The 16,849-nt window shown below is 44.8% G+C and overlaps 1 protein-coding gene across 9 annotated transcripts in view; it reads right to left on the bottom strand.

Moving 5' to 3' along the window:
• Positions 1-16,849, bottom strand: part of PDE10A (phosphodiesterase 10A) — a gene marked incomplete at its 5' end in the record, with an annotated part of 237,119 nt that overhangs the window by 167,433 nt on the left and 52,837 nt on the right. For 3 of the 9 annotated variants that reach the window (XM_083857579.1, XM_083857581.1, XM_083857575.1), the window contains 3 exons: positions 6,128-6,265; positions 8,187-8,324; positions 15,094-15,167. The exons of 1 other annotated variant lie outside the window; for it this stretch is intronic. Coding sequence is in view for 2 of the 8 variants with exons in the window: in XM_083857574.1 (XP_083713700.1) it covers positions 3,227-4,094 (868 nt within the window). Of the gene's footprint in view, positions 1-3,226; positions 4,095-6,127; positions 6,269-8,186; positions 8,325-15,093; positions 15,168-16,849 lie in introns of those variants that run through there. 5 more of the 9 variants (XM_083857574.1, XM_083857573.1, XM_083857577.1 and 2 more) reach the window with 4 other exon arrangements.

Here is a 16,849-nt window from a genome sequence, read left to right on the forward strand (position 1 = left end):
AGCCAGAAAAAAGGTGACTGTTTATAATAAAAATACGCTGATAATTCTCTGACAAGAAGAAAGTCCAGATACTGTAAAGAAGGCATACCTGCCAGTAAACCCATGGGACATAGATGACATATGCTACTACACCTGCACCATGAGAGAAGACCTTGAATGTGAAAGGAAGACGGGATGCTCGCCCAAAGGCAAGACATTTCCCAGAAACCTGAAATTCCTGAAATACAGGAATACCTGGCAACTTGCAGTATTCTAAATATGGCAGAACTCCACTGGAGTATTGATCCAGGATGTTCAATACTAAAAGTTTCTTAAAACACTGTGTTATGCACCAAGACTTAAAACAGTTAAGAAAAGCAACATACACTACACAAAGTTCATATAAGCTTCTGCAGTCCAGTGCTTCATTAGGAATTTTAATAAGAAAAATAGCCAGATATGGCACAAACTGAGTATTGCAGAAGCTAAAATTTTAATAATAATAACCTTTTAACAAAAAATCCTGACTGGAGAGCATGCAAGTCGAAAGAGCTCAGAGATGAAAGAAGAATACATTTCTAGCAATTTCATTGTTTTCCACTCTTGAGGATTCTGTTACACTCTTGAGGATTCTGTTATGTCACTTATAAATCTTCTTTCCAGAAGGACTCATCTCAATTTTCTTCCCTACAGAGCTCTTCAGGTTCCCTGCAAAAATATTTAGGCTCTTTTTTTTGTCTTTAAAGTCAAACAGCTTATATATGTACATAGATATGATTTAGAACTTAAAATACAATTCAGGAAACAAAAGCTATGAGACACAGCACATTATCTTCATTATTTTACATGATCTCATCCTCCTCAAAACAATGATAGCCTTCCGGCTGCACTGTAACTAGGACTGTGCACAGCACTCCAAACATTGGACAAGTGCTCTTTGCAGTAGCTGCACTGGAACTGAACAGTATCTTGTTTGACTTCCCTCCACTCCTTCTTTCAGCCTGGTTTCCTAAGGAAATCAGATTTATGCAATCACCCAGGGAGGGAGGGAGGGAAGGGTACACATATGTACATATGCACCGCATGTGAATGTCTGTCCATCTGTCTATCTGAACTCACTAACACCTTTTGAGCCCATTGGTCACTTTCAATCACATTCAAAAGATGAGCAGAGAACGTCAGATTTTTAAGTTCCTGAAAGTTTCATGAGCATGGGCTGCAGAGTATGGAAAAGTGTTTCCACAGAGAGAGGCTGCATGTCTTCTTAGACGTCAGTAAACTCACAGGGGAAAGAATAGTTCAGCTCCTTTCCTGCCTGCCGGAAAATCTTCAGTCAGAGGTCACAATCAGTGAAAGATGACAAAATTCCTTGTGTTCAAGAGTTCATAAAATAGCTTAAGTTTAATTCACTAATGCTTTTAAAGCTGTTTTGAACAAAGCTGATGTTTTCCACATCATCTTTTTCCTGGTCTAGCATATGAGTGAATTGCCCTACACGATGCACGTTCCCTGGTTCCGTTCTTTGCTCTCAAGACCACTTATTTTAAAACATTTAAAACAAGAGAGTTGTACCACACTCATGGCAGCATTCTACCCCTCTCAAACACAAAGAAAATAAAAACTGAAAGAGTTTAGGATTCTCTTCAGGTCTCAAGAGTAATCGAGTATGTGGCTCTGTACCATAACAACTATTGAATAAAGTTGCAAAAAGTGGAGCAAATACAATAATCACCTTTATTCACCACTACTCTGGAACACAAGTCCTACCACGCTTGCAGGATCTTGTGCTCAAGACAGCTGAAAGTAATAAAACAGATAATGAGGTTTCAGGGGACATCTCTGTAGTTCTTCTCACATCCCCCCAGGGAACCACACATGGTTCACCTGTATCGAAAAAGTCACCTATATCAAAGTATTCTAACAGATTAAAATTCAAGTCTAGGGACACCTTAAGGCATAGATCCACAAACCAAGGAGCTGTCACAAAAAGAAAATAAAGCCACAGCTGACAGAAGCCACCCTAAGCATGAAAAAAAAAATACTAAACAAGCAAAAAAAAAAAAAAAAAAAAAAAAAAAAAAAAAAAAAAAAAAAAATTCCTTATAAAAACCCATACCTATTATACATATATTTCAGCCCTGATACATGATCCTCTTGTAAATTCTTTAGTTCCAGCATATTTGCCGGGGGGCGGTGGAGCTGGGGGCTGGCGGGGGGACAGGGCAGGTGGACCCCGGGCGGTTTCGGCCCCAAGCTCCGGCCGTGCCTGGGCCGCCCCCGCCCCGCACCCGGCGGGAGGGCGAGACACCCGAGGGGCCGCACGACCCTGCGAACGGGGAGTTAGTGCCATGCGAAGCCTCCTCCCCGCTCCCACAGCCGCCGCGGGGCTCGGGCCGCTCCCGCGGGGCTCCCCCGGCCGAGCCCCGCACCGAGAGGAGGCCGAGCGGCCGCTCCGGCCCCGCTCCCGCCGCCGGCACGGGGAGAGCGCAGCCCCACGCCCTTCCCCCGCCTCCGGGCTCGGTGGGAGCCGGCCAGGCTTTGGGCACGGCTGGCTGCGGGGCGCCCTTTGTGAAGCGCCTCGATTCCCCCTTTATTCCGGTCACTATCCCCGCTCCAGCGCCAGCCCCCCGTAGCAAGGAGCACATGTTTCCTCTCGGGCTCCTGGCCCGCCTTACAACGAGCCACGGCCAGGGGAAGGCGGCACCCGGTACCAAAGCCGAATCAGGAATATGGAATGTGAACGCGCGTGGCAGCTCTGACGGGGGATGCAGAAGGAAGCGATCCTTTTCACCCTTTTCGGTCCTCGGCCGCCGCTTTTCTGTCAATTGCCGATACCATAATGCTGCCTTATTGCCTGCTCAAGTAAGTAGGGGGGACAGTCTCCATTCCCTTACGTGTCATTCCTGAGCAAATCAAGCACGTACCAGGCAAAAGGCTGACATACATATATGTGGAGTTGTCTGATCCCGGAATGATACCGAAATCCTCGAGGCGTTAACAGCCAGCTCCCACAAAGAGCACTCGATTACACCGAGCATCCCCTTTGTCCGTGCATCCTCACACACACCCGGCCGCTCCTCCATGCGTCCACGCACGCCCCGCGTACACGGCCCCTTTGTGTCCTCGCCTCCCCCCCGCTGACAAAGAAATGCCCTTTCCACGAGGCATGCACCCAGCCCGGGACACGGCCCTCCGCCTTCCCCGAGACACGCACACCCGCCGCCGGGCACGGCGCTCCGCTACCTACTTGTATTCAAGAAACAGTCCGTAAACCTCCTAAAGCAGCTTGCAGAATTAGATCCATCTTCCATGTCTGGCCCTGGGAGCAGGGGAGACGAGGAGGAGAAGAAGGCGCCTCTCTGCCGCTGCTGCCGCCTAGGAGTCCTGCTCCCGCCGGGGCCGTCGCCTCCTCGGATCCCGTCGCCGCGGGCGGCTGCTGCTGCTGCTGCAGCACCGAGGGAATTGCAGGACCACGGGCGAGAGGCGGCCGAGGAGAGGAGGAGCCGGGCGTGCTGCTGCCCGGGATTGCCGCCTGCGGAACGGAGCAGCAAGCCCTGGATGGAGGAAGAACAGAAGAGTCTCCTCCTGCCGCTGCCGCCTGGATGGGCGATCAAGTGAGCTGCTGCTGCTGCTGCTCCGCCAACATCTCTTCCTCCTCCTCCTCCACCTCCTCCTCCTGCCGCTTTCGCTGCCTCTCCTCCTCCTTCCCTCCCTTGGAGACTTGTGAGGTTAAAGGAAAATGAGGAGGGGAAACGAGGAGGCGGCGGCAAGAAATAAAAAGAAGATGGAGAAGCGGAGGAGAAGGAGGGGACTGGAAGGAGGAAAGGAGCCGCTGCCGCTCTAGAGACGATGCTGGCGGAGACGGCGGAGGAGGCTGTGCCTGTGGCGCGGCTCCTGCTGCTGGTGGTGGTTGTTAGGAGGAGAGAGAGGGAGCTGCAGGCAGCCGAGTCGCCTCCAGGAGCGGGGGGAGGAGGAGGAGACCCGCCGCTGCCTCCACCTCCACCGCTGTGGCCATGGGAGTGGAGCGGGCGGCTGCCGGAGCCGGGCTTTTCCCCGGCTGCTGCAGCCAGGGGGGCCGAGGGGCGGGATAAGATCCGCTTCTCCGGGTTGGACATGCTTCCGCTCTTCCCTCCCTTTCGCGGCAGTTTAAGGCAGGACGTCTAGCAGAGATACCGGAGTAAAGCGAAAGGGGAAGCCGAAAAAGGACGAGAGAAACGAGGGGCACCCGCGGATCGGTCCTGCGTTCCCTCCGCAACTCCCGGGCAGTATTTCCTCCGCACCCCGGCTCCCCGCCCGCATAAAATCCTCACATTTCCGTTCCCCCTTTAGGCCGGAGGGGACAGGGCGCTACTGACCGCCAAGCGGTTTCAATCCCCTTTAAAGTCCGCTTTTCCCCATGCTCCCACCTCGCATTCAAGGCAAGAAAACGGCAACAATCTTATTTTCTTCGAGCGAGGCAAATATTGCCCCGTATGTGCGCGCTCGCCCGCAAAGAGGCAGATAGAGTCACTGCAGTGCCGCTTCCAGCACCGGCCGCCAGAAAACGCCCACTGGCGGAGCCAGCGCTTCCCAGGCTCCCTCCCTCCCTTCTCCCTCCCTTCCTCTCACTGCCGGGCGCGCACACGGGAGCTACGGCACGGCGCTTACCTAAAGGGAAAGCCGGGAGAAACACGAGGAAAAGATCCTCCCTATGCGGTGTCATTATTTTAAACGTACATGTCCAGCTGCTGAGATCAAAAGGCGGACGCCCTGCTGTGCCTGGGCTGAGGACGCCAGAGACTTGTCCCTCTGTTTTTGTGGGGCATCCAACACCATTTCTAGGCGAAGATGCGCAGACCCTCCCCGACGCTCAGCACCACACGTGCTTGCTTAGGCTCTCCCGGGCCTTTCCCAGCGCCTGGCACACTGACAGCCCCCCAGCCCTCAGCCCGAGCCCTGTGGCTCCCCGGAGGTTCCCTCAGAGCCCGCTCTCGGGTGCGGTGTGGCCCCGGGGCTGCCCCCGGCCCTGCTCCCCAGGCACGGGCACCGTCGCTCTCCATGGGAGCCTGTGGCGCTGTCCGGCCGCCGCCTCGGCCCCGCGCTGGGGTCCCCGGGGGTCCCGCCCGTCCCCGCGCCCGGCGGTGCGCGCTCCCGCGGCCCTCGGCGGGGCGGCCGCCGGCCCAACGCCCGGCCAAGATAAACCCAAAGGGGAGCTCGGATGGGAGCGGGGCCCACGACCGCGCTCAAAGCCCCCGGCGCTTATATTTCGTTTCGCCCTAAATTCTCTCTATCCTGGTCGTCAGCTGCCGGGAGGCGGGAGGAAAGGGCCGAGCCCACCGGGGTTGAGCTCCAGCAGCAGGAAAGGGTGGCCAAACATGGCCAACTGGCCTTGGGGCTCCCCTCAGCCCCGCCGGGCTCTCCCGTCGGGCCGGGCCGGGCGGGCCCCGCTGTGGTAGAGCGGATGCCCCGCTCCGCCCGCCGGCACCATCGAGCCCCGGGGCTGCGGGCAGCTCTCCGCCGAGCTTCCCCCTCAGGACAGCCGTGCCCTCGGTCCTGTCAGCGCCGGGAACCGGCCACCATCGTTCATCACCCGGGCAGCCCCTGGCGCCCCTGCCCGCACCCCGACCGGCGGCGCTCACCCGGGCGGGGGCTGCGGCGCCCGGCCGTCCCCTCCCCTCCCCGGCGGCGGCCGTGGGGCAGCGGGGCGTCCCCGCCCTCCGAGGGGGCTCAGCGCGGGCTGCCCGGGCGCCAGGCAGGAGCTCCCTCGGGGCACCCCCGGCGCCAGCACGGGGCACCTCTGGGGCCCGGCTGTGAGGGAACGGCGCCCTGCGGTGCCGCCCCGGGGCTCCTGCCCCGCAGCTCCCTGGACGGGCCGGAGGGAACCGCTCTCCCCAGGCGGAGGACGTGCCCCCTCGGCGCTCCCCGCCGCCAGAGGGTAGAGAAGCGGCCGCGGCGCTGGTGCCCACCCAGGCGGGGCGGCCGCGGTGCCGAAAACAGCAGATTTTGTTGAGGGGCGGCGGGTCCCCAGCAGGCGGGGCGGGCGCTGCCCCGCGGCGCGGATGGAGCGGGCACCGCCGCAAAGCGTTGCAGGTATTAGCGGGAAAGATGTTTGTGTTGCCGCTGGCGGCAGGGCAGCCGAAAAGCGGGAGATTCTGTTTTGCTCCTCTACCTTCCCGGAGATGAGAGCTCCGCGCCGGCCGCCGCCGCTCCAGGTGCTGCAGTCACCGCGTCCAGGTGAATCCTCATCGAACACCGCAGTCCTCCTGTTCCCCTTCAAAATTAGCCTCGCTCTCTCCAATTCCGACTCCTGCTTTGAAAACAGTGTAAACCTACGCTTTGGGGGTTTATTTTAAACCGTTCAAGTGTTTTATATTTATCGTTTCAGGACTTCTTTTAATGCTAGCAAACACACCAACTCCTGTAAAAGCTTGAGTCTTTATGTATCAATCTGTAACGCTGAAAAAGATATTCTTCTGAAAATAGCAACACTCTCAAATTAAAGTGCGTTTCCAGCCAGCTGAACGTTCAGTAACAGTGAGAAACAATCCCCAGAGTTTGAAAAAAAAAAAGGTTTAGAATGCAAGAACAGATTAGAGACTCTAATTTAACAAATTAAAACCCCAGAAAACAAAACAAGAAGACTCAGGTTTTATTAAACTGTTTCTATTTGCATGGTTCTTAAAACCTGTTGCCTAAAAATCCTGAACTAAAATGCAGAAAACTGAATCTGCTTTTGAGATCCACTTTCTCTTAGTATATTTGCCTTTACCAAAATGTTTTAATAACTGTTTCACATGCCCATTTGTGTGAGATGCTTTTATTTCCTTAAGTCCAACCATTACATAGAGAGCTTTTTCCTGGAAACTGCTGCACAAGGACTAGAGATTCAGTGAATATTTAAATTCTCCGAGAGAAACCTTTGTTAATGGAAACAAAATTTCAGTGAATTGTGCTTTGTTATTGCAGCCCGTTTGTTTAGAAATTAACAATTTCTTAGTATACTAAATTTTTTAAATTGAAAGAGCTAATCAGATGGAAATGACTGACAAAAAGCAAGAGCCAGTCACCCGAAAAAATTAAAGCCAGTCCTTTAGACAGATTAGTCCCAAATTGTTCTGTCAATTATCAAGAGTAAATTATTGAAACTTTACAGTGTCAATTTAAAATTGTAGAAATCTTGTTTAACTATGCTAATCTATGCTAAATTCCTCAATTGCTGTTCATCCAAACTGCAGTTGTTCAAGTATCACTGCCTCAGAGTGGGTATCTGTGTGTTTATACACAGCATGTCAATTGTGCATGTATTAATATCTATCTGTATGTTCATCAAACAGGCAAAATACATTTTGATTTGTGACAAATGATCAGATATCCCAGAAAAGCAGCTTTCAGGTTAAGGGTTACTTACAAACTATTCATCTGATTACTATTCATTAGCCATTGGCATTTCATACCTGATTGGTCACCTGCTTCTTGGCTGGGCAAGCAAAAGCAATCACAGAGAAAAGTTAGATGACAGTGAAAATTAATTTTCAAGCTCTCTACATTTATAGTTGTAAATTATACAGACTTGCAGAGAAGTTAAATATGCTTCATGGCCATCTCAATACCTGGGGATAAATTAGTGGTGAATCACATTTGCTCATCAATGTCAATCTCAGTTTTCACTGCTCAGTCAGCATCAAAATTTCCATTGCCACAGAGCAGTGATGTCACTGATCCCTCTGGGGTACTAACCATATACTCATGTCATTTACCAGAGAAGTCTCACCCACTCCAATGTCCAAAATCTCAAAACAGTGAGATTTGTTACGTCATCCCCCCACACATCCCCTCCCCCTGAAGAAAAAGGGATTTTAAAAGCATCAGGAACAGGACAAAATGCAAGTTAAAATACTCTGGTGCATTCCCTTGTGCCACATGCAAGGGCTTGGTAAAAATGCCCTGTCAGTGCAACCATGAGTGAAGGATTTTAGTTGTATTTACATGGATAAATGTGATTTCATGGGAATTCAGAAGTCACAGCACACTAAAGCCATCAGGTCACTGAAGCCATCAGGTGCACTGTACTTACAAGCACAGACCTGGTTTGAAAGCAGCAAGTAAGACTGTTTGGCAATAATTTGGCAATATTGGTCAAAATATTGAAGAAAAACATTGTGGGGAAAAAGTAAAATCAAATTATAACAAAAGTTTTTTGGTATTAAATACAACTTAAACAAAAACACCTGTTCTTTCCCAATTCTGTTGGCTCCATTTTAAGAATGACAGTGACTCATCTTTTATCTGGTCCCACTCTTTTGCCTGGTAAATCCTCTTTTCTCATCTTTATATCCTGAGTCCATTCTACAATGTATGAACAATTCCTCAAAAAAAAAAAAAAAAAAAAAAAAAAAAAAAAAAAAAAAAAAAAAAAAAAAAAAAATATAAATAAATAAATAAATAAATAAATAGGACAGATTTTGGGGAAAGGGAGTTTATAAAAATGTAGGATGACAGCAGTAGAGGAGCTGACAGAACAAACACCTGAATGTGGGTGAGACAGAAGCAGCCACAATGAAATAGAGAGAGGCAACCTGCTGGAAAAGTGGGGCAGGGGCAACAAAAGGATAAATGCATCTAAAACCCAAGTTCTGAGGCTGAGTAAATACAAGTAAAAATATTTACGGAAAAGTCCTGAGCAAGTTGGTAAAAATAATTGTTTTGGTTTTCTTTTTTTTTTTTCCCTAGAGGTTTTCTGCTAAATGATCTTACAGAATATAGTAATTGCCACTCAGATACTGAATTGTTATCTCAAATTAGAAACCTCCAGAAAAGACATTGTTTCCTAAAGTCTTATTCTATAAACCTTTAGAGTAATTTATAGAATCTCTTACTTCTTAAGAGTTTTTTCTCACAAAGGACAACTCTCAAACACCATACTCATGCAAGGAGCAAGTTTGTTTAAAGGGTATTTATCAGCCGTTTTATTTGATTCCCACAAACACTCATCCAAGCCACCTCTTTTCCACACAAATATTAATTGCAAGTGTTGGCAACAGGCAAATATGCTAGCAGCCATCTTGAAAATATTTTGGGGAATTACCTAGTCCAGGTAAACAAGAAATACCATGAGATACAAAATGAATGGCAATTCTTCCAGAAAATAAAAAAAACCCTCATATTTTTAAAGAAGTCCAGGTCTGTTCAGAGATAACAGACATTCAGAAAAATAATAATTAAAAAAAGTAGATAAATATCTTGTTTACTTTCATTATTTCATTCAGCTCTGCTATGTCATTTCACTTTCTGCTCAGCTTTCAACACAGCTGAAAGGTTCTGTGACCGACTCTATATATGATAAAATTTCTCTTGAACTGCTATGCTGTGTGATGTATGATAGTGGGTACACTAATAAAGCTGTGAAGACCATGTCTTTTCCTGCCAATTTTTTTTACTTCCCTTTAGAAACACAGAAAACTATAAGAAGTTTTCAGCATTATTTTCCAGAGGAAAACTACAGTTCTTTATGGAAAGAAGATACTTTGTGTGCAAAGGTAAGACATTTTTAATCACAATTTTTTCAGGTAGACATTATACTAAATATTACATTAAAAAAAAGAAAATATTAATTTTAAAATGGAAAGAAAAGTTAGTGTCAATATACAGAGGAAAACATTTACAATAATTGTACTCAGATTTGTTTCCTATAAAAAACTATGAAAGAAGCCAAACAAAACCTTATGAAGCCATCTAGTATTTTGTGCTTTCCTATGCAGGACAAAGAACAGATATTTATTAGGTTTATTTAGAGGGTTTTCAGAGAGAAAAAATGGCTGTTTAGGTTTAAGTTACTACTATTAATGCAGGGGACGCTCCTTCAGAAAAACTGTCCTTTAAAGAAGTTAAAACTCTAGTAGCAGCTCTCTTTACTGAGATGCTTTATTATAAACCCAAAATGGCATAAATACTGTAAGCTTTTTGATACAAATACCATCTTTTGAATCCTGTCCAGCAGAGTAGGATCATGGCCTGGGACCAGGGCCTCTGAAGCAGTAATGAAACACAAACAGCAAAGGATGTAATGGTTGGCATGGTAAGCAATAGCATTGTTGTTACCTAGCACTGTTGGAAGAGCCATTTTCATGGCAAGAAAAATAAACAGCTTTATCAAGATTTTTGTAGTTCTACCTTTCTGTTTTCATAATGAAGTCTAGAGTTAATTTCTAATAGAAATTTGTTACAATTTGCTATCTGCAACAGACAAGTAAGTTATTTCTATTCTGTACTCAATTGGAACATAAAAATTCTATTCTTTACGTGAACTAAAGAATAGATTTAACAAAAATCCCAAAGGAAAGGTTAATACTGGCTTGTGATCATCCACTGTGGGTTGTGTGTGCATCTTGCTAGCACATAGCACAGAGTATACACTGCTATTGTCACAACAGGGATGCCAGCTTTCCCCTGTAAGTCTCTCTTGCACCCCTTTCTTCATTTTCCCAGATGTTACAACCAGTAAAAAGAAGTAGGCTTTTCCTCAATGTGGTTTGAACAGTTCATGAAAACTCCTACTGGCAAATTCTTTGGTACAATTAGCAATCTCAGCTCTGAGTTTAAGTGTATCACTTTATTCTAGCCTAAACCTACAGCTGGTTCCCCTTTGATATGAACAGCAGGTACCAAAAAAAAAAAAAAAAAAAAAAAAGATACTGAGTCCAGCCTTTAGAATTGCCTACAAACAAAACAACTTCATGTTAAATGCAAGCACCTTGTTGTGATGTCTAATCATTGCTCGAGGGAAATAAATGCTTTTTTAGAATGCTTCACTCTTTTCACTTCAATTCCTCCTTCCTTCAGTTGCACTGACTACCAAGCTACCTGCTGTGAGAAACAGGACTTTTATTCCTGCCCTTCTGTTAAAAAAGTCAGACCTGAAACTGTGGCTGTTGACAGTGAAATGCAGTCATTAACTTTCAGGGTTAATACCTTGATGAAACAATAAGTGCAAAGAAACGCATACCTCTTGCAACCATGGGTTATTTCATGTGTTTTCTAGAAAGTTTGGTTTCAAAACCAAAAGCAAACTATGACCTGTTTCTATATAGAAACATACCTTTACAGTCCTGAAAACTAAAAATCTTGACTTTGAAAATGAAAGCTTGAACTCTTCAAGTTTTTTATGCAAACATAGCTGTCCCATGTGGGGTCTCAGACTGCTGTAACATGCAGTCATTCAACAGCACAACTGAGCTAATAAAACTGAGAAATGTTTATTGTCTAAGCAACTTTTCTCCATGCCATCCTTACCTTAGGGACCAAGAAATTCAAACCATTTATTTCTTTACAGCAATATACATGCACACACTATTGAACATGTACCTGCTGTCTTTATATTCCACCATAGGACACACTTGCTATCTTTTTCTTGCCTGTTCTTCTCACTTCTCCCCCTATTTTTTTCTCTTTTTCTTTCTTCCTCTCTTTGTCTCTTCCACATAAACAATATTTCTCTAGCTGCAGAATCAACTTAACAGTATAGATTTTCTTTATGCAATATTTTAACATCAGCAAGTGAAACCCACCACATAGAAGGCTGGGGTATTACTGCCATCATCCCAGAATTAATCCTCTCACATACACAACCCTAAACCACTGCAGCCCGGTTTATTTGATTCAGCACAATTCTTCTCTAGAAATAAGAGATTTGTCATGTACTTTTATTCATTGGCTTTTATTGCTTTGTTTACTTACTCCGCGTTATCTCCCTTGCCATCATCCAGCAGCTCCTGTTATTCCCATAACTTTCTCTCCCTCATGCATGATCCATTCTTCTCTCCAGTTTACAGTTTCTCCCCATGCTGCCACATCTGCTACATCTCAGTAAACATACTTCAATCTGGCAGCATCCCTGTTCTCTCAGCTGCAACAAGCTCTTCACCTGCTTTCCCTTTACTACTTCCAAAGTCTTGCTCCAAGAGAAGCAAATATTCCTCCTGCCCTTCTGCTGTGCAGGTCCCACAAAAACGGTCTGGTCTTCAAAAGAGGAGGGAGATTCTGTCCAAGCCTTGGGTCTAAATAAAGGTTAGCTGCTACAGTAGAAGGGGAAGGACAGAGATTGCTTGTTCTCTACCAGAAGCCTGGGACTGCCTATGGAGGACGCTTTAGGATGGTAGAAATCAAGCAGCATTATTTTATTGGCTTGACTGCAGAGACAGGGCGTTTTTCATCTCTCCTGCTTGATATGGGTCCCCTGAATGAATGACTGGGAGACTTGAGTACAGACCACAGCGTTCAAGCAGAACAAATAGGACACATCCTACTCCTATGATAACACAAGACCAGCAGTCTAGAAATAAAATAGGCACAAATAATTTCTTTATGTGTTCTCCTTAGAAAGAAAATAAAATTGGATTCCACAGTTATAACTGACAGGAGTCCTGTTCAGGCTAGGAATCTTTGTATTCTTGCTAGCCAAATAGGGCAGGGATTTTCAAATATATTGATTACTTTATTATTTAAAAAATAAATATAGAACTGTATACTGCTGTCATATCTGGAAAGAACAGACCTGAGTATCTATAAAAGTTTGAGAAAAAAAATTATTTTAATTTATCTTTTTTTTTCCTGTTAATGTCCTGCACCTTTAGGACAAAATCAGAAGGGAAGGCACAGTGTAACCCATTTGAAGCAATCTCTACAGCATCCTCAGCTCAGCTCTCTCGGTGGATACAGTCTGCAGAGATATAAATGCTGAACCTTGGCTTGGCCTTGAAAACAATTTTCGAAGCCAAGCAACAATACGGTTCCCACCAAACCCCATAACTCAGAATCCATACACTGAGAAAGCTTCTTGCAAGCCCTCATTTTCCCAGAGCAGAAAAAGTAAATCACACAGCAGTCTCAAAACCCAAGTCAATCAGACCACCTCTACATCTGATATGGCTCATGCACACTCAGATATAATTATCTATCATTACCTTTTTTTTTTTTTTTTTTTTTTTTTTTTTTTTTTTTTTTTTTTTTTCCTCCAGTACAGATTGACATCCAGACAAAACAAACCATTAATGCAGGAGCAACTCTGAGTTTATTTCTGGAGGAAGGATTTCTTTGTGAGACTGCAAACCTCCCATTTAGCTAAAGCTCTTTGTGAGGTTTTCACCTGTGGTTACTCTGACCTAAGTTGTGGTTTGACTGAATGGGCTTCACTAAATAAAATCTGATTAATTTTATTGCAAAAGCAAAACTTTGTGCTGCCAATGGCTTTTCCTGCTTACCAGCACATGTTCTGTGCATGGCTTATCACAATACAAACTCAAAATTCAGTACCATTTTTCTCACATAGAAAACTATGGGAGTTAATATTTTGACTATTTCAGCCCCATGGAGCTCTAAAACAACAGGATGACATTAATGCAGCTGTAAATGATCTATAGAGAAAGGGCTTTAAATGAAGGGGGGAAAGGAAGCCATGGGAACCTTTAAATTGAATAGAAAAAAAATGAGGCAGGCAAATTGTTTTAAATATATTTTCCACTTTTTTGACATTTGGTATTTAAAGAGTAGTCTTATCTTTCTCAGACCATTTTCTTTGACTAATCAAGGCACAATCTTTTAGTTCTTTCACATTACAGTTGTTCTGTTTCCTGGTGTCTCACCTTACAAGCCCTTCACTGTAGCTCTTCCACTTGGAATTCACTTTTCATCAGTGCAGGTGACTAGAGCTGCACACAGCTCTTGCTAATGTTTTACAGACAGCTTAAACATTCACCAGTTCTTTTGAAGACATTTTGCCTGATACATCATGATCATAGTACTGGGTGGGTGGGAGGAGTCACTGTTGCCCAAGTCATTTTGTGATGAACATAGTCCATGAGGACTTTCTTTCCTCTTGGTTGTTTCCAGCTGATGAGCTCAAAGACAGCATCAGATTTGTCCCTAAGTGAATGATACTGCACTTTGAACAGCTATGTTTCATTCTGCTTCCAGTCATACAGACTTCAGAGCTCTCTGAATCATACTAAAGTCTGCACCAGTTCCCTCTGTGCAGAAAATGGTCTCTCAAATTTTATAACCCATAAACTCTGCTAACACACCCTTACTTGCATGTAGGAAAGAAAATATAAAACCAACTCAGTCCCCAGACAAATTCTTGCTAAATTCAATTTGTAACCTTCCTTATGCCAACAGAGCATTTGTCTTCCCTTTAGCTATAAACACTTAATTCTCAGGTGGTCCATAGCACCCAGTATTTCTGCAGACTTCACAAACACTCAAGACATTGCCTGATGGCTCTGCAGAACAGGCAGCATTATTCACTAATGCCGCTTTACAGAGGAAGAAACACAAAAGTTTAGGTTTGTTTTTTTTTTCCCCTGAAGTTATGCAGGAAGTTTTTAAAAACTGTTATAAAAGACCATTGAAAAAGTGACTCAGATGTATTCCGGTTCCCCCTCTGTTCCTCTGCCTGCACCATCACTGTCTGTTTTCTCCTCCATCGCACGTAGGAGGACAGAGTCCAGGCTGGGGCTGGCTGCAGGCACAGGCAAAGCCAGCAGATCCCCAAAGCCGCAGACTGCCGGAGGGCACCTGGCTGCCTGCTCTGCCTTTCCAGGAAGGCAAGCAGACGAGCTCTTCCAGCAGGGTAGCCACCCAAAGAGCACAACTCCAGCTCTGCCTAAAAAGTCTCCTGCTGTCTCAGCCACCGAGAACATGATCACAATGCATGGCTTGTCCTTAGTGCTGCTGTCCTACTTTTTTAAGGGAAAAAACCTTCTGCTCTCCTTTGTTTACCCTCTTCCCATGGCCATTTTTCTTTGCTATACGTGACACTAAATGGTTTTTAAAACAAACCCTTGTATTCAACAGAAGTGTAATTTTTCAAAACCACACTCATGGCTGAGATCAAACCATGCCTCCTTGTTTATGAACTGCCAATCTTTATGCAAGGCCACTCTACCAAGCATTAAGTTACAAGGTACATAAATGACTTAATTTAATCTGAGAAGACATTTAGAAACTTCAAACAACAACTGACCTGTTATTTGAGTAAAAACCCAAACCAAACCAAAAACCCCACCTATCCCCACCAACCTCAGTTTACTTTTTGCTCGTAGTGAGATGTAGAAAAGCCCCCACCTCCCCAGTTAAACCTACCTTCTTGTAATTGAGAACTTGTTCTTTGTAATCAGATATCTGGCCTGGCCTGAGCGTAGAAGGAAGATTCCCACCTAGAGATTAGTGCATTGTTAATATTAACAGCTTTCATGAGATCACTGCATTACTCTGCCAAGTGAAAATATTTGATCCACTTGAACTGTGCTGAAGCCTGACATAGAGTTTGAGGTGCTTCTGATGTTTTTCTTAGATTTTTTTCCACTAGTTGGGTTTCGGGCAGCAATACAAACATAACTGACACAGCAGCAGCTGCTGCAGTTGCACTGGCCTGTACTCCTTTTGGGGACACAAATGGCCCGACCCCAGCAGGATTTATTACAGCTTCTACTTCTGTGTGTCAGATTCCATTTTTCAAAAGACTTTTTGAAACCGATCTTGTTTTGAATAACAACAACAAAAAGTTAATTCACACTACTACTCTTCCATGAAAATTAGCATAGATGTGTTTCAGCAAAGATACTTCTCTTTTCTAAAAGAGAGATCAATGTATACTTTGTTCCTTACTTTCTATAGCATTTTAAGGAAAAGCAGAATAAATGTAGGAAGGAATGAAAAAGATCTAGCAAAGTCATGTAAGAAAGTACAAAAGTAAAAGCTGTGTTAATCAGATGGCATTTTAAAATTCAGAAGGAAGGGAAATGTAGAGAAAGGTAATGGAAAAGTAAGTGGAGTCCTCTTGGAGTTCTGGGGGATTTTTTGCCATTTAGCTACTAGTTCATTTAAATCTTACCACACCCCTGCAGCAGGTACAGGCAATCAGAAATATGTTTATCTAGTGGACCCTTCGAGTTCTTGCTTACCAAACCATAAAACTGTTTTTTTGGTGAGAAGTCCAAGCTAAACAATGATAATTCACTCATTTACCTACATGAAAGATTTGTTTTTGCTTTTCCTGAAACCTTGCACCTGTTTTTTTCTTTGCTTTGTGCCTTTTTTTTTTTTTTTTCTTTTTTTTTTTTTTTTTTTTTTTTTTTTTTTTTTTATGTTTTGTGCCAGCATAAAGCCATGGACTTCAATGGATTGGGTTATTTCTACAGCAATCAAAGAGAAGAGCCAGACCACATGTTTTTGGCCTTTTCTTCCAGCCCTTCCCTTGTTTGACTGCCTTATTGACTCTTTATAATTCTTCTATTTTTCCCATCTCAAAGTCTCTCCAATCGCAGCTTATAGGGATCGGGCTGAGATGAGGTTTTCTTCCTTCAAAGGGCAAAAAATGCAAGAAGTTATCTAAGCTCATGCTGCAGGTGAGTACTTGCTGTAGTTACATAGGACAAAGAATAGACCCATTTCTCTTATGAGCACAGGATGTGGGGGCAGTCTAGGAACCCCCATGCAGGTATTTGAATTGCACGAAATGAGCAGCAACAAATAACTTCAAGCCCTCCACTCCAATTAGATGAATCCACCAGATGGAAAATCACTTAAAAAGCAAACAAGACTGTCATATTTTGCTGATTCGTCAGCATGTGCTTTCCAAGTATGTTTCAAAACAAAACAGAACAAAACAAAACAAAAAATCCTCAAAAAGCTAGGGAAAGCAGAATTACAATTGGGCTTTCCATGCACAGGACCAAACTGCCCACATATGTAGACAAAGTCTCCACGGGCTGTTTACATACAAGGTACATTTTTCAAGCCCTGCATTAACTGCATAATGAAAGGGATTTCTTTACAGTTCTTTATAATAAGTATAGTTTTAAAAGAAAACCATGTGGGACAAAAGGAACAGATGCTT

The sequence above is a fragment of the Zosterops lateralis genome, assembly GCF_965231275.1.
Source record: "Zosterops lateralis genome assembly, chromosome: 3".
Lineage (NCBI taxonomy): Eukaryota > Metazoa > Chordata > Aves > Passeriformes > Zosteropidae > Zosterops > Zosterops lateralis.